Here is an 18939-nt window from a genome sequence, read left to right on the forward strand (position 1 = left end):
CTTCCTCTAGCTCAAAAAAATCACCTGGGAGGGCATAAATTCAAATTGAGGAAAGACAGATGTAGGATAGACGTGCGGAAATTTGCCTTTAGCCAGCGGGTGGTTGGTTGGTGGAACAGACTTCCATCCCTTGTGGTGGAGGTTGATAGCCTAAATAAGTTTAAGGCTCAGCTGGACAGGTATTTTGAATGAACACAGGGGTGAAGTGGAAGTGGGTTTTTTTTTTTTTTTTTTTTTTTGGCTGATGCTGCATAAGCTTGCTTTCTTGCATCAAATGCCTCTACTAATGCTAATGCTAACTGCACAATGACAGAATTTGTCCATCTTTCCTCATTCACACAACTTTTTTTACTTCGGGAATTACAAAAAACATCACTGAAACTGCACAAAACTTGGCGAGTTACTATTTGTAATGTTATATATTAAGTACAGAAATTTTTATCACTGTACCACTACCCTTTCATACTCAGCCCACAAACATTTCAAATACCACTCATGCTATCCTTTGAAATAACTATGGACTTCATTGGTGAACTTGCTTTAATATTTTGCTTAAATTGTTCTTGGTGCTTACTGTCTGTTGCATCAAACAATGCATGTGAAACTACAAGCTATTTCCACTATATTTTTCCATGATCACAGCATTTATTATATTCATTTTCTCTTACATGGTCACAGTGCACTTTTATACAATCTGTTCTGTTCATTTTTTTTTTTCTCCCCCTAGTCATGCGGGATATAGAAACACTGTTACGAACAGGAATATTGGTGTTATAAAAAGTGCAAATTTTATTCAGAAGAAAACGGAATCAAACCATATGTACTGTGCATTTTTTTTTTTTTTTTTTTTAAGATATGCACTTTTATAATAACAATAGGCCAGGAAAACGATGAAAAATGAACTAACAGAATGACTGTGCACACAAATAAAGGGCAATGCTTTTGGAGGCATGCAAAACAATGTCTTAATGGCCACTGGATAACAGTTTCATGAATTAGAAATTGTGTAACTTTAAAAATTTTAGTATTTCTGAATTGGTTTCAAAATTTTGGAAATTAAAATGCATGTTCAAAAATGTGAACATTCATGAATCAAATGTTTGCAAGTCGTGGATTTCCTGTTGAAAACAAAATAAAGTTAAAGAATATCTTTTATGGCGAATTTCATGATAACAAATTAAAATTTCTAAACTGCCTGTCAATATTTAAAATGCAAGTCTTACCAGCTAGTTTTCCTGGTGTAATACTACAAGAAGTAGACTGGCTTTCACTTTGATCAGATTGTGATTTTGGTGATCTGTGAGTTGATGGTCTAGTAACTAGTGTCCGTGTTGGTGGATTTGGCATTTTATACCATTTAAAATCTGGATTGGCTCTCATGAAAGCTTCTTTATACTGCAAACAAAATAATTAAGGTATAAGGAAAAATTAAACTTTCTAAAATTAAAATAAAAAAAATAAATAAATTCCTGTCTTTAATTTCAGTTACTACAAGTTTTTTGCATTAGTGAAACAATTATGTTGTTCACAAAGCTGTCCAGCTACTTAAACAGCAATTAATTCATATTTTGAAACCATCTACCATTATTACACATTCAAAGGCTCACCTATTTCTCCTTATGCTCAATACATCTACATCTTGTCAGCAGTAACTAACTCCAACGTTAAGCTGCTAAGTTTTTTTTTTATGTGAACCCCAAACAAGAGAGGTATTAGAACCTATAGTACTTAGTACCGTGCTTGGGTTGGAGGTTGAGAAGACGAAAGAAGATATTTGTTGACACTGGACTTAACTTCTGTAGATTGTAATTTTCAAGAAATGTGTATGAAGGAAGGTTGTTCCAGAAAACCACAATTGAATGAATAAATGAGGAAGATGAAAAGTTGGTTCTGTGGGTTTGAAGTTGGACAGTAAATGGATGTTGGCGGCACGTGTTCAGACTGTTTTGAAAGAGAGAGCGGGAAATACAGAAGCCAATTCAGAACAGTGCCCACGGAAGTATCTGTAGAAGAGGCATGCAGCAGAAACAGTACATCTATGAGAAAGCGAGTGGAGAGACTCTGTTAGAGATGAATCATTAATTAACCTAACTGCCCTCTTCTGAATGCAATCAAGAAGCCTGAGAGAGGTTTTGGAGGCACCACCCCAGATGTGGGAACAATATTCCATGGCAGGGCGGATTTGCGATTTATACAGAGTGAGCAGCTGTTTGGAAGAAAAGTAACGCCGAGAGCGAAAGAGAAAACCAAGTTTTTTAGATGCAGAGGAAGCAATATTTGTAATGTGCTTGTGCCAAGAGAGATTAGAAGTCAGGGTAATCCCCAAAAGAGATATATCATTTTGCCTAGAAATCGGAGTGTCACTAAAGATAAGCATAGGAGCAGAAGAATCCTTTTTGTGAGATATAAGACAAGACTGAGTTTTAGAAGGGTTGAAATAAACTAGGTTGTCTTTGCCCCACTGGAGAATTACCTGAAGATCGGCATTTAAGGAATTGGTAGCAGATTTTCGAGAAGTTGAAGCTGATTGAGCGGGGCAAGGTTTCTCAAAATGGAAAGTGGAATGCAATGTGTTATCAACTCTGCCATGGACAGTCCCAAGCCCGGCTGCGAAAGGAGGAGGGTGGTCATCCTGCCGAAATGACCAGAACCGGGAAACCGGGGAAACTAGGCAAGAAACAGCATGAAATTCGGAACAAGCTCTTACAACAATGTTACCACATCCGGGGTAGCCGATGCGCCAGCACTGGGGACCCAGGGTACTGGTGTGAAGTGGACCACTGGCCACAGAACAAGCTCTTATAACAATGTTACCGCATCCAGGGTAGCCGATGCGCCAGCACTGGGGACCCAGGTTGCTGGTGTGAAGTGGATCACTGGCCACAGCAATAAGCTTACTACGCCGAAAAGGACAATTAACATTGGCGAATGGAATGTTCGAACGGGGCACCACGTTGGACAAAAGGAAATCATTGCCCAAGAACTACTTATGTGCAAGATATCAATCGCGGCATTATCCGAATTAAGGCTCACCGGGTCTGGAACGATGATCATCCAACCACCAGCACCTAACGAAGCGGTTATGCTATTCTACTCTGGTGGTGAGAAACGAGAAGCAGGAGTGGGCTTTATGGTCGATGCTCAGGCCACCAGTAGTGTGATCGCTTTCCAACCAATATCGGACCGCCTGGCAGTCCTTACTGTCAAGGGCACCATCAAGACCCATATTATCTCCGCCTATGCGCCAACTGAGACTAGCCTGGACCCGACCAAGAATGACTTCTACAACCAGCTCCAACATACGCTGGATTCAATTCCGCAGACAGAAGTGATCATACTCGCAGGGGACTTTAATGCCCACATTGGCGTGGACAGATCTGGTTGGGAAACAACAATGGGCAAGTTTGGCCATGGGAAGATCAATGACAACGGACTACGTTTGTTGTCCATCCACCATGCATCTAACAACCTGATCATTGGAAACAGCCATTTCCAGCACCCTCAAAAACATCAACTTACATGGCGAAATCCATCTGGCAAGGACTCAGCAATCCTGGACTACATTTTGATCAATGCCAAATTTCACTCATCACTCATGGACGTTCATGCCATGAGGGGACCTGATTGCGGATCTGAATCACTACCTCATCCGGGCTAAGGTGCAGCTAAATTACGGCATGCAAAATGATCATCTCGGTCAGCCAAGCTGGACTGGAGGCAGCTAATGAATGCTGCCAACAAACAGGCATATCAGATCGCCCTATCCAACCGCTTCGAGATGCTGGATATAAATGAAGAAGAAAAGCAGATCTCTGATGCCATCCTGGAATGTGCCAAGCCCCTATATCCACCTGCCCGACGTCGAACACAACCATGGATATCAGACGAGTGCCTCGACCTCGTGGACAAATGGAAACAGGCAAAGTTGGTCGACTTTGAACGGTACTGGCAGCTAAACTGAGAAGTCCGACAAAGAATGACAGCAGAAAGAGAAGCATACTGGAACCAAGTGGCAGACGATCTTGAAGTGGCGGCATCCAAGAACGAGTACCGCACCGTCAGATGTCTCAGTGGAAAGACCAAATTGATTAGTGACAACATCGAGAATGCTGATGGGACCTTCGTGCGATCACCATCCGAACGCCTGCAACGGTGGAGTGAATTCTTCAAAGCTTTGTATAATCACGACCCACCTCAGGGACCGCCAGCAACAGCACTCTCGATTGACCCCCCTGAGGTCTCCATGGTCGATGTTGAGCCTACAGTAGAAGAAGTGAAAGCAGCCATACAATCCCTGAAGAATGGCAGGGCACCAGGAGTGGACCAAGTCACCACAGAAGCGATCAAAGCCGGGGGAGATGTACTGCTTCGCCGACTACACTCGCTCCTCAAAACCATCTGGTGCACTGAACAAATTCCGCTAACATGGAGGAAAGCCATTATCGTACCGATCCACAAGAAAGGTGATAACCGGTACTGCAAGAACTACCGTGGCATCAGCCTCCTTTCCATCATTGGAAAGGTCTTTATGAAGCTCATCCAGTCAAGACTGCAAAAACATCGCGAGCAAACCAGTCGAGAAGAACAGGCAGGATTTAGACCTGGGCGAGGATGCTGTGATCAAATCTTTGCCATTCGTCAGCTGATGGAGGAGAGGATCCGGTGTGGACAGCGAAACGTCATTGTTTTCATTGACTTTAAGTCTGCTTTCGACTGTGTCCACCAGCCTGCCTTATAGAAACTCCTAGAGGCTGAACATGTACCTCGAAAAGTCATCACACTCCTCCAAACTGCATACAACGGTTTAACCAGCCAGGTGCGCATCCAGAACGATTTATCTGAGGAATTTACCATCCAAACTGGAGTCCGCCAAGGGGATGTAGCCTCCCCGTTGCTTTTCAACATCGTGGTCGACGCCATTATGAGGCAAGCATTCAGAAACAGACAGGGCATACAATATGACAAGGATCACTATGTGACTGACCTGATGTTTGCTGATGATAGTGCTATCCTTGCCGGTGACGACGCTGAAGCCACAGACATCCTCTACGACATTGCCCGGCCATACGGTTTGAAGATCAACGCTGGTAAGACAAAGGCCCTGACAACAGATGGGTCGCAAGCCACCATCTATCTCGAAGGCGTCCAGAACGAGCAAGTGCAGAACTTTAAATACCTTGGGTCGTGGTCCAGGAGAAGAAAGTTGCATCCACCATGGAAATCCACAGCAAAATTGGACAGGCGGCTACTGCGTTCGCCTCGCTCAAATGGTGTCTGTGGAAGAGGACCAACATTTCCACAAAGACTAAAATCCAACTCTTCCGGACTTTGATCCTGCCCATTCTTCTTTACGGATCAGAAACATGGATTTGTCTCGAGTTAGATTTGAACAAACTTGAGGTATTCCAAATGCGATCCCTGCGGCAGATCTTGGGCATCTCTCTTCACGACCGCATCACTAATGATACCATCCGCGCCAGATGCCAACAGCAACCAACCATTGCCGACCAAATCCAGAAGCGAAGGCTTAGATGGTTTGGCCACGTATGTAGAATGGGCACGAACAGAATACCACCCACACTCCTTTGGAGACAACGACCCACCCAATGAAGCATCCAACGGACCGCGCCTAGGAAAACATGGGCCAAGCAAGTGGAAAATGACTTGAAGAGCCGACGTCTCGACCTTAACCAGGCCAGGACTGACGCCATGGATCGTAAGGTATGGAAGAACATCACAGAGCAAGTCCGAAACCCTGCGGCACCTACAGCAGCATACTGGTTGCGTGGCCAACCGCCTCCCCCAGCTGCCAGCTAAGGACCAAAGAAGAAAAGAAGAATGTGTTATCATCAGCAAAACTATGGACAGGATTTCCAGTCAATGAAAGAAGGTCATTAATATACAAGAGGAAAAGAGTGGGGGAAAGAACTGAACCCTGGGGGACACCGGCATTAGTGGAGAAGTTAGAAGACAGAGAGCCATCTACCATCAGTGAGCGATCAGAGAGAAAACTGGATAACCAATTACTAAAAACAGTTGGCAAACCATAAGGTGGAAGCTTGTTTAGAAGACCTTTATGCCAAACACGATCAAAAGCCTTTGAGATGTCAAGAGCAACTACTTGTGTTTCACGGAACCTTTCCATTGAATTAGTCCATAAATGGGTAACATAAGCCAGAATATCACCAGTGGATCGACACTGACGGAATCCATACTGGTGCTCGTTGATCAGATGGAAGGTTTCTAAGTAGTTTAAGAGTTGGCAGTTAATTGATTTCTCCATTACTTTAGAAAGAGTAGAAGTAATTGCAATGCGACGATAATTGGATGGGAGGGATTTGTCACAATTTTTAGGGACTGGCTGGATATGAGCAAATTTCCAAGCAGAAGGAAAAACACCTTTGGAATAAGAAACTGAAAACAGGCGGCAAAGAATAGGAATAAGTTCAAGACCAGAGGTTTTGAGAAGAAGTGGAGAAGTACCATCAGGACCTGGAGCTTTCTTAGCATCAAGATTCGTCAAAATCCTTCTGACATCCTTTTGACGGAAGACCACAGGAGGCATTGAATGGAGCGTTTAGGGAATGGTGGGAGGTGTTTTACCAAGATCATTAATACATGAGCTCGAAGAAAAATGGGATGCTATCTGGTCAGCTTTATCCTTGGCTAAAGTGACAACAGAACCATCTGGTTTGGACAGCGGTGGGAGCAGAGATGGGCAAAAGTTGCGACCAATAGCTTTGGCAAGAGACCAGAATGCTCGGCTACCATTAGGGCAAGAAGCAAGTTTTCTACTCTTTGCCTGTTCAAACTCTAGTTTGGACTGATTAATAACTGCTTTACAATTGTTGCGAGCTTTGGTGTAGGCAGAAAATGAAACTGAAGAATTAGAAACAAGCCAATTACGATATGCAACATTCTTTTCTGGAACAGCCTTAGCACATTTATTGGAAAACCAAGGTTTAGATAAAGGACGAGATTTTAAAGTGGAGTGTGGGATAAAGGATTCCATTCCTGCAAGAATAATTTCACTGACACGATCTGAGCAAACGTTGACATCAGAAGTTTTGAAACAGTAATCCGACCATGGAAGAGAGAAGAAAAGAAGTCTCACAGGTCATCCCATTTTGCATTCTTGTAATGCCAAACAACACTAGGTTGGGAATAGCCATGAGATAAAGGTTCCATTCGAGAAGAAACAATCACTAAGTTGTGATCTGAAGTGCCTAAAGGACCTCTCACTTCGACCGTGTACTTAGAAGGGTTGTTTGTGAGAAAAAGATCAAGCATATTGGCTGCATGATTAGGATTATCCGGTATTTTTGTAGGTAAATGAACAATATGTGTTAGGTCATTAGTAATTGCAAAAGCCTCAGCATCTCAACCTGCTGGGTCGGTGTGACTAGAAAACGGAAGCCAACTGGAGTTGTGAACATTAAAATCACCAAGGAAAATTACTTCACTGTTAGGAACGTTGGATTGGAGAAAGTCAAGTTGCAAAGAGAGGAAGTCAAAGAGCTCCAAGTGATTAGTGGAGTTGGGAGAACGGTACAGACAACAGATGAATTTGACACAATGAGGTAGAGAGATTTTAAGCCAGAGAAGATCAAAGAGAGGAGATTCCAAATTGCCAAGTCTCTGACAGGGAATATCAGAACGGACATATGCACAAGTACCACCTTTGAGGTGAAAGGAATCATACAACGAATAATTTGGGCATCTGAGATGAGCAGTAGTTGAATCAACCAATAACTGAGATTCTGTCAGAAAAAGTACATGGGGTTTGGCAGACTGCAAGTGGAAATGGACATCGTTGAGATTAGAATTGAGATCACGTATATTTGTGAAATGAATTAGGAAGTGCTTGGGAGGTTTAGATCTTTTCGCAGATAAGCTTGCTCTATTAGTTTGGCAATTCATGGTGTATTCAATAGTAAGAAAAAGTGAGTGGGGCATGCTGTATGAAGTAATGAAATTTTTGGATATGGCGTACATGTGGTAAGAATATACCCAGATCCTTGACATAACGTGGCCTCGACAATGCTCCCCTCATACACACTACTTGGACTCCCTCCAGTCACTATCTGGCAGAGAAGAGGTAGCAAGATTATACACTAGCTGATCCGGAAGCCTCCTTGAGAGTTACCAATAGGTTCGGTCCAGTGTACTAACTAGCGGCCAGCCTGCGAACACCGTTTTAGAGCTGAACCCTCAAAATGTAAGGAATATTGGATCTCACCATGACGTTCATCATAACCTCAAAAGTCGTCAATCATACTGCATGATGGAAGAGATAGTGAAGGGTTGACCGGAACTTAGCTCTAGAGACTAAACATGGGTTCCACCACTTCAAGCCTCCAAAAAGAAAAGTGGTGGTATTTCACCAGTTGATGAAAGTCATCTACCACCTAGTACTGCCTGGTAACATAGAGGGGCAGCCTTCCTCCATGTGGTGTGGGTGCCACACCTCGACCCCTGCTTACGTTTGTTCACCCCTGGGTGGTCACCCACCATGTAATTGTGCATGGAGGTTATACCCAGGATTACTAACAGTCCCACCATCGTGAAGGTGCAAGCACTATAATTCTGAAAGGTGCAAGTACTATAATTCTGAAATTGACTACATTCACATCAACTATGTATATTGCCTTCAATAAACTAGCCTCATTAAAACTATAGAAATTAAATTTCCAACTCTAAATTACTACCACAATAAAACTAAATTTCAACCTGCCAAAAAATATGCTTGCTTTGCAATAAGATTTTCTCATTGGACAGGATTTTCCATACCTTTCTCTCAAATTTAATAAAATATTTGATCTTGACTAAGTTTTCATGTTTAACGATAACAATTACTTGATTTATTATACTGCTTTTATATCTACTTGATATAAAAGTAGTATAATATGATGTACGTATGCAACATTTTTTGTAATGCTGTGTCTGTTCTATTATTATTAACATAATAAATAAATAATAGTTTTCTTGTGTAGAACAATGGAATATAAAAAAAATAAACTAAAATATATTTAAAAAATGCCTAAAAGGCAGAGTAAAAAATTATTAAAATATTACAAAATTTATTTTTCCAAAGAGGGGCTTTACCAACAACAACAATAATAAGAAAACATTTTAGTCATATCTATTAACCCAACTTTCATGAACATTACAAAATGATTACCTCAAAGCAATAATTCATTATTATTAATCATCTATCTTGAGCAAACGTTCAGTTGCCTGCTCATTCTAGCCTGTAGTCCAGATGCCAGTCCAGCCTGTTGCTGAGATACATGTGGCAATAATTATAACAATTCCACCTGGAAATCCAGTGATGATATAAATCAGGGGTGGCCAACTTAATTTGTGATGCGATCTACTTTTTTTCTTCAAAATGTGCCAATCTACCATCTCAAGAATTTCATTGTACATGGTTAAAAAAAGTTAATCAACACATACTGAAAAATGTTATTTATAAATTTTAAAATAAAATACAATTCGGAATTCTTATTTTAAATTCATATGTATTTAAATTTTTAATTTATGTGAAGTTTGTGTGTTAATGTCATCTGCCAAGCTTTCAAAATTGGAGATATACTGTGATAAGGCCGACCATAAAGAATCTTCTGTATGCAAGTCCGTAAGATTAGAGTGATTCTTCCTCGTTGTTTGTTTAAAATACGAAAAGGCCGATTCACATAGATATGTGGAACCAAAACAAGAATTTAAAAGTTCACTGCATTTTTTCACATTTGGGTACTTTTCTCGGTAAACATATTTCCAAGAGTCTTTTTCTGATGATCTGGCTTTTAGGAAGATATCATTTCACAATATAATAATTTCATTTTCAAGTAATATTTTCTCCACATAAAAAATCTCAGTGATTTTTTCCGAAATTTGTTTCGTATCTAAGTCAACATTAAATGGATAAGAAATATACTGAACAATGTTTTCAATTGTTTTAAAATCACCGAATCTGGTTTAAAAATCATCCACAACTTTCTCAATTTCAGAAACACATTTCTCACTATTAAATTCAAAAATAGGATTTTTTTTATTTTTGCAAATGATCATGCATATTTGCAAAATGATAATTTTTTTTCTTTTAGATCCATAGCCATTGCCAAAAATTGATATTTATAGGCAGAAATACTACTAAACATGTCACCCACATTTTTCTTTTTTTCCAAGTAATTTCAAATTCAGATTTTACTGGTAAAATCTGCCAAAAAAGTCAGATCGCACAACCACTCCATATCTTGTAGGTGCTGAAAATCATCTCTCCAAAAAAGTTTGATCAACAAATTTTGAAAAAATTTTTTAATTTCATTCAGCAAATTTCAAAATTTCTGTAGACTTACTCCGACTCAGCCACCTCACAACTATGTGTAATATCAGATCTGGTTCATTTTCATTGAGTTGCATTTTTAAAAGTCTCCTTTGATTGTCCTCTGATGGAATTCACGATTTCAAAATTTATGTCCATAAAACTTTTAGTATTTAATCTTTTGCTGGCTAACACTTGTTTGTGGATGATACAGTGGTAACTCAAAAAATCTGGGAATTCATCATCCTTTTGGCACAATGTGATGAATCCATTAAGATGCCACATCACTGCTTCAGCTCCATCTGTTGTTATTGATATGAGCTTAAATAGTGGTAATTTAATTTTTCAATAAAATTTTTGAATGCGTTAAATATATCAAGACCTTTAGTTCTTTCTTTTAACAAAACCATACCCAGCAGTTCTTCTCTAGTGGCAGAATCATCAAAAACCATACAAACAAAAACGAATAATTGAGCTGTATCACTTACATCTGTAGGTTCATCCAGTTGTAAAGAAAAGGACATACAATTAGCAATAAGAGCACACAACTGTTCGTTCATATTTTTACTTATTTTTTTTGATGCGTCGCATCACAGTATTTCGAGATAATTGCAGATCTTGAAGAGCACTTTTAATTTCATTTTTGTTCTTAAAAAATAATCTGTTATTTCTAAAAATGCGTCTTTGATGAATTAACCATCAGAAAATGGTTTGCATTTTTTTGCAAGATGACTCACTTTAAATGATGCTACAGTTACTGCTTTAGATTGTAAATAGGTGTCGAGAAGAAATTTTGTTGTGCAAATAATCTGGATCTGGATTTAAGCTCTTTTAATTTATTTTTTCTAAGGTCATTATTAAGTGGAAAATCCAATTGGTATTTACCATGGAGTGCACTGAAGTGCCTTTCTAAATTTCCTTTTTTTTGGGTAAAACCACGGAAGCTTTGCAAATCAAACATTTTTCTTTTATCATTACAAAAAAGTATTCTAGTTCCCACTCTTGATGAAAATGATACATTTTACTCTTTTTCATAGTATTCATTTTAAATCAAAGGGTATTAAATTAATGTATAAGTACAGTCCAGTTATTAATATTAAGTAAGCTAAATAAGAATTCGACACATACGCATGCTCTCCACAAAGTAACTGTGAATTTTCACTAGACAAGCCTAGTGACTGCACAGCAACGAGAGTAGTCATGTGGTTCAACGGATTTGTAATAAGCGTATGCAATGGGGTACATAATAACATTTAGATTTTGACTAATCTATTTTATATATATATTTAAAATTTCTAGTGATCAAATGAAATTAAAGCCACAATCGACTTGTTGGCCACTCCTGATATAAATAAATGCTCTGCATTAAATCTGACATTGAAGCTGTTGCAAATAACATGCAATAAAACATTAATTCCACCAGGACTCCCAATGTTTTTTCAATAGATATGATTATCTTATTATTGTTGTTGGTAAAGTGCCTCTTTAGAAAAATTTATTTTTTAATATTTTAACAATTTTTTACTCTGCCCTTTAGAGTATTTTTTATATATTTTACTTTATTCTATCAACACAATGCTAAACCTGAAACTGTTCTGGTTCCGCAATGTTTTATTTTATGTTTTTTGAAGAATTTACTACATTAATGGTGTATGCTTTTCAAATTCACTACATTAATAGTGAGGATGACAAATTAACTTTGTTTTTCTCTGATTCATTTATGATTTATTTGTACTTATAATTCTCCCTGGCATGCATGCTGTTCAGATAATGGAGAGCACAATGATTCATATGCATTTAGACAAAGGTTGTATCTTTAGTTTCTGAAGACTATTAAACTGATATTAAATATCAGTTATGGCTTAATAAATTTTATTAAGTCATATTAGTTTAAATAAAAGTCTCGAGATAAGATACTGATATTATTATAGCATTGGCAAAATGATGCAAGAAAGCAAAGATCATGGAGACGCAGCCAAAGGGAGGAAAATTACCCACTTAATTTGCCCATTTCTTCCAACTAACCCTTTAAATTTATCCAAGCTACCCCTACCCAGTTCCACAACATTAAAAATTGGACAGTCTGAATTCAAAATTGACTAAAGGCAAATTTTCCATACACAGAATCTGGGCCTTATGCCCCAGTCTTTCTTGGTAAGAATATTACTTTTTTTTTTTTACGTTATTACATAAGGTTTTATATTCTCTTTCGAAAGATTTATCAAACCATCACAAATTTCATTAAAATCAGACCAACAGAAACAGACTATTTCTTTGTCCATCCATTCATATTTAATAATTTGATTCTCAACGAAGGGATTTTCATAAATTTTACATTTGGCTCTTTTAGAATGATTTTTACTATTAACAAATGATACAAAAAAGCAAGCTTTTCTTACTTTTGAATTCCCACTTTTTCTTACTATTGAATAAACCATGGAATTGACAAACTAATAGAGCAAACTTATCTGCGAAAAGACCTAAACCTCCTCTTCCTAGTTCATTTCACGAATATACATGGGCTCAGTTCTAATCTCAATGATGTCCATTTCCACTTACAGCCTGCCAAATCCCATGTACTTTTTCTGACAGAGTCTCAGTTATCGGTTGATTCAACCACCGCTCATCTCAGTTGCCCAAATTATTCGCTGTATGATTCCTTTCATCTCAAAGATGGTACTTGTGCATACGTCCATTCCGATATTCCCTATTAGGGACTTAGTAATTTGGAATCTCCTCTTTTCAATCTTCTCTGGTTTAAAATCTCTCCACCTCATTCTGTCAAATTCATCTGTTGTCTCTACCATTCTCCCAACTCCACTAATCACTTCGAACTCTGTGACTGCCTCTCTTTGCAACCTGACTTTCTCCAGGTCCAACTTTCCTAACAGTGAGGTAATTTTCCTTGGTGATTTTAATGTTCACAACTCCAGCTGGCTTCTGTTTTCTAGTCACACAGACCCAGCTGGTCGAGATTCTGAGGATTTTACAATTACTAATGACCTCGCACAGATTGTTCATTTACCTACCAGAATACCAAACAATCCTAACCATACAGCCAACATGCTTGATCTTTCTCTCACAAATAACCTTCTAAGTACAAGGTTAAAGTCAGTGGTCCTTTAGGCACTTCAGATCACAACTTGGTGATTACCTCTTTCTCCAATGGAGCCTTTATCTCATGGCTATTCCCAATCTTCTGTTGTTTGGGCATTACACGATGGGATGATCTGCAAGATTTCTTTTCTTCCTTTCCTTGGTCAGATTACTGTTTCAAAACTTCTGATGTCAATGTTAGCTCAGATCGTGTCAGTGAAATTATTCTTTTAGGAATGGAATCCTTTATTCCCCACTCCACCTTAAAATCTCGTCCTTTACCTAAACCTTGGTTTTCCAATAAATGTGCTAAAGCAATTCAAGAGAAGAATGTTGCACATTGTAATTGGTTTGTTTCCAATTCTTCAAATTCACTTTCTGTCTACACCAAAGCTCACAAGCCATTGGAAAGCAGTTATTAATCAGTACAAACTAGATTTTGAACAGGCTAAGAGTAGAAAACTTGGTTTTTTCCCTAATGGTAGCAAACATTCTGGTTTCTTCCCAAAGCTATTAGCTGTAACTTCTGCCTATCTCTGCTCCCATCTCTGTCAAAACCAGATGGTTATATTGTCACTTCAACCAAGAATAAAGCTGACCTGTTAGCATCCCATTTTTCTTCCAACTCATATATTATTGATCTTTGTAAAACACCTCCCATCATTCCCAACACACGCCATTCAATGCCTCCTGTGGTCTTCCATCAAAAGGATGTCAGAAGGATTTTGATGAATCTTGATGCAAAAAAAGCTCCAGGTCCTGATAGTATTTCTCCACTTGTTCTGAAAACCTGTGCTCCTGAACTTACTCCTGTTTTTTTCTGCTTTTTTTCACTTTCTTATTCCCAAGGTGTTTCTCTTCTGCTTGGAAATTTGCTCATATCCAGCCAGTTCCTAAAAAAAGGTGACAAATCACTGCCATCCAATTATTGTTCCATCGCAATTACTTCTACTCTTTCTAAAATAATGGAGAAATCAATTAACTGCCAACTCTTAAACTATCTAGAAACCTTCCGTGTAATTAATGACTGCCAGATGGATTCCATCAGTGTTGATCCACTGGTGATATTCTAGCTTATGTTACCCATTTAGGAAAATTCAGTGAAACACAAGCAGTTGCTCTTGATATCTCAAAGGCTTTTGATCGTGTTTGGTATAAAGTTCTTCTAAACAAGTTTCCATCTTATGGTTTGCCAACTGTTTTGTAATTAGTTGTCCAGTTTTCTCTCTGACCGCTCACTAAGTTATGGTAGGTGGCTCTCCACCATGGACGGTCCCAAGCCCGGCTGGGACCATCCATGGAGTACAACTGCCTTGTAAAATGAATAATCACATTATCCCTGAAAGCAGAGTTCCTGTACATCAGGGGTGAGGAACCTCTCACTCACTTGTGAAATTTTTCCCTCGGTCTAATTTGAAAACACCCCCTGATGAAGTCCTCTAAAATGCCATATGAAAAATGGCATATGCATTAAGGTCATTTAATGTAAGTTGTTTTAAGAATTTCATAAACAAATTTCTGTTAGCTGTAATCAGAGGTAGACTGGATCAAAAATTCTTACAGGGGAAAACTTGTAGAGGCCTCATACTAGTGTATATTGCCATATTGTGAGGAAGTGTGTGTGTGTGTGTGTGTGTGTGTGATTACAAATAACTAAAGTAATTATCGATCATTAATTTTTTAAAGAATTTTAAATATAAATCAATTATATTTAAACACAATTAATTATTTTATAAAAAAAAAAAAAAAAATATTTTTTTTTATTTATTCAATGATACTTAACATGGTCGGTGATAACTTCGCAATCATAAAGATAAGGCTTTATTGTTAATTGAGGAATGAATGAAAGGGAGTAACATTCCACTGAATTGGGGAATGTTAATCCCTTTAATTCTTAATTCATGGGTAGTCCAATTAACACAAATTAAGAGCTAAAGGAATTAACAGTCTACAATTCAGTGGTGTCCGTAAAAACTATACACCACGTCTCCCACATACTGTACCGAGAAGCCGCACTTGTCATAACCACACCACAGTCACACCGCCTTGTATCAACGAGTATGGTAGCCACCTAGCCACAATGGCAAATCGGTGGTGCTGCTGCTTTTATCAAACAAACTCTAACAGCGTTGATACAACTACCATACAGGCAAACAAAACATTTCCAAACGACTTGACTCGTATATTACCGTTACAATGGAATCAATTTTTCCTACCCCCTTTACTTTTCCTACTACAAATTAATCCTTATTTAATTATTTCCCTTTTTCAATGCCCACTTATTAACGATTTATACAGAACCTTATTTACTTGTATTGTTCCAATACTAATGAAAACCTGGTATTTTGAGCAAATGTTAATTTATGCTGATAAAGAGGAGAGTACATATGAGAAAAACAACTCCATTTGTAATGTAGCAAAATCCACGAAGTTTTACTGAACTGCTTCTTAAAATAACCTACAATAATAACGACTTCAGTTGAACAGCCAAAAGAGGTCAGTGAATTTAACCCGATCAAAGAAGCCGCCAGAGTTCTCATGATGAAATAAGAAAATACTGATGCAGGCCAAGAAAGAGGAAGCTATCCTAGCGATGAATGATTTACTGGGTACGTTTTGCAACTGCTCATAAATCTCTCTAAACTTAGAGAGAATCTTGCACATAAAAAGGGACCCTTAGGAGAGCGAGGAGAGTCGGGGGGGGGGGGGGGGGGGGGTAGGCTGAAATGAGAACAGTTCGACAGAGAAGGAGCCGTCTAAATTGATGGGGCTCCCCTTAAGACAAAGGGAGCTAATGCCCAAACAGCCAGGCTGGTTCTTCTGTCGTCCTACTGCCTGAACTTCTGAAAGCCCAGTTACCTAGCTTGGTAAGTCAAAGTATACCTATTCTGTAAGAATGTCTGATAGAACAAGTGGAATAGAAAGTTATTTGCATTAATCCCCACCTACGAAGAATGATAATGAGTAAATAAGTGATCTCTTCCTAGTATTTTGTGCTGGTATCTTATGTACAGTATGTGTCTTAATGTATCTTAGTATTTAAATACTCTTAGTATTCAAATGGAATATTTCTATATAAGTTTGCGCGAGGAGTTAAAGTGGAGGAAGGTGGGAAATAAGTTCACGAACGTATAACTACAATACCGTTCAAACTTATGTAATGTTATTCGTGTTAAATTGTGAATGTGTTGTGTATGATAGCTCTTTGATAAATGTTTTGTTTTTCTAAATAGTATAAGTAGTAGTAGCAGTAATGGAGGTATGTGATCCAAGAAAGAAAGTGTATGAACTTATGTAGCATCAGACAAAAAAAAACAATTTTGCACATACATTCCCTCTAAAAGTATGTCCAGTTCCTCCTTGAATTTATTTAAGCTATCAACTTCCACAACAACAGATGAAAGTTTGTTCCAGCAATTAACCACCCACTGGCTAAAGGCAAATTTCTGTATATCTATTCTACAACTATCTTTCCTTAATTTGAATTTTTGCCCCCTCAGATTCGTAATCTGAGCAAACAAAAGAATCCCAATCAAAATTCAGCATGCTCAACCCATTCAAGGCCTTATACACCTCAATCAGATCATTTCGCAGGTCCCTAGTCTCCACCCACTGCAATTTGCAGAACTTAAGCCTTTCTTGGTAAGAGGACCCCCCTTCGTTCCCCTCACCAATCTTGTTGCCCTTCTCTGTACATGCTCAAGCAACTCGACAGCCTTCCTACAATGAGGCCTCCAGACCTGTACACAGTACTCGTGGCCTGAACCCCTTTAATATGATATATGTTAATTGCGGCATCGAGAAGTTAATTAAATAATTTCTCGATGAACATCACAACACCCGGCCCAAATCGCTCCTCACGATAAGAAATCTTTGAGGGTCGAGGATATATGAGGATGTGTCCTATTTCACCATCAGACCAGGCCTGGCACACCCAAATATCATTCTGCAGGCCACCTTGACAAACTACAAATTTTCTGCAGGCCACACACAAAATAAGAGAACCTTTAAAAAGAACCTTGAGTACTGTATACAGGTCTGGAGGCCTCATTTTAAGAGCTATTGGAACAAGTACAGAGAAGGGCAACAAGATTAGTGAATGGAATAAAGTTAGTGAAAGGCTTAAGTTTTGCAAATTACAGTGTCTGGAGACTAGGCACCTGCGAGGTGATCTGATTGAGGTGTATAAAGCCTTGAATGGTTTGAGCATGCTCAATTCAGATGGAATTCTTCCTCTTGCTCAGAACAATCGCCTGAGAGGGCGCAAATTCAAATTGAGGAAAAGCGGTTGTAGGATAGATGTGCAGAAGTTTGCCTTTAGCCACGGGTGGTTGATTGCTGGAACAAACTTCCATCTGTCGTTGTAGAAGTTGATAGCTTAAATAGATTCAAGGCAGAACTTGACAAACATTTGGAACGAGTCAATGGGTGAAATAAGGGGTTTTTTTTTTTTTTTTTTTTTTTTGGCTGATGCTATAAGCTTGCTTTCCTGCATCATGTGCCTTTGCTAATGCTAAAAATAAAAAATCAAATGCCATAAAAAATTTATTTTATTCATTCAATTTTATTATATATCTACATCAATGAGATATTTGCTTTTCTTTGCACTCACTCAGATTTTTTTTTAAAATCTATTTCAATATCAATATTGGTGGTTGCACTTCTTAATTAATTGTTATTGAAGTTGAAGATTTACTTTTAATAAATTTCATTTTTGAAAAGGAAACTTTCACAAACTTATGTGGATCCGAAGGTGCTCACAATGTTTTGTGCAAAAAATCTTAATTTGGGATACTTTTCTGATGTCATATACACGTTGTAAAAGTTGATTTTTGATGTTGTGGCATGAATGTGTTTTATTTAATTGTTGCACTCTAAATCAGTTACTTCCGCCTGCAGAGTTTCCAGTTCAAAGAAGGGAAAAAGTGGTGGGGAATCGAAAAGTACAGTTGGTCCAGTATTATATTTCTCATTATTTATCATGCCTAGTGCAGCTAGTGAATGATTTCCCACTGATGTAGTCAGTAGTATAAAAATCATCCGTCGGGCCACATGTGTCCAAGCCTGCACTAGACGAACATATTAAGGGAAGTCAGAGGCAATAGTGCCCAGAATGCCACAACTATGCTTATGGTGAAAAATATTAGGAACACCTAAGCTCCCTCCACTCATAAGCCATTGCAACACGGGATGTTCTCATCCCCGGACATGCACACAACTCATAACAATGTAACATTACTGTGGATAAGAAAGATCCATATTTTTGTTATGATTTTTGTGCATTTAGTTTTCATATATTAATCAACAAACAGAATGTATCGAAGATCAGAGAGTGCAATATTGAAAATAACACTGGCCTACATCGGGCTCTGGCCCACAAAGGTTTACCCAGTAAGTCTTATGGCCAGTCTGTCTCTGGCCGTAGTGCTTGTCATTAATCATGAGCTGGTATACGTAACATTAGTCATGAGCTGGAATATGTATGAATTGATGTCACATCATTATTACAGCCAATTAGC

The 18939-nt window shown here is 38.5% G+C and overlaps 1 protein-coding gene across 1 annotated transcript in view; it reads right to left on the reverse strand.

The window, feature by feature from the left end:
• The window catches only part of LOC150084531 (uncharacterized), a 228006-nt gene that overhangs the window by 123462 nt on the left and 85605 nt on the right, over positions 1–18939 (reverse strand). The window contains exon 3 of the mRNA XM_090376275.1: positions 1224–1395. Within this exon, the coding sequence (XP_090232401.1) occupies positions 1224–1395 (172 nt within the window). The remainder of the gene's footprint in view (positions 1–1223; positions 1396–18939) is intronic.

The sequence above is a fragment of the Mastigoproctus giganteus genome, chromosome 6 (assembly GCF_048544385.1).
Source record: "Mastigoproctus giganteus isolate SK-2022 chromosome 6, ASM4854438v1, whole genome shotgun sequence".
Taxonomy (NCBI): domain Eukaryota; kingdom Metazoa; phylum Arthropoda; class Arachnida; order Uropygi; family Thelyphonidae; genus Mastigoproctus; species Mastigoproctus giganteus.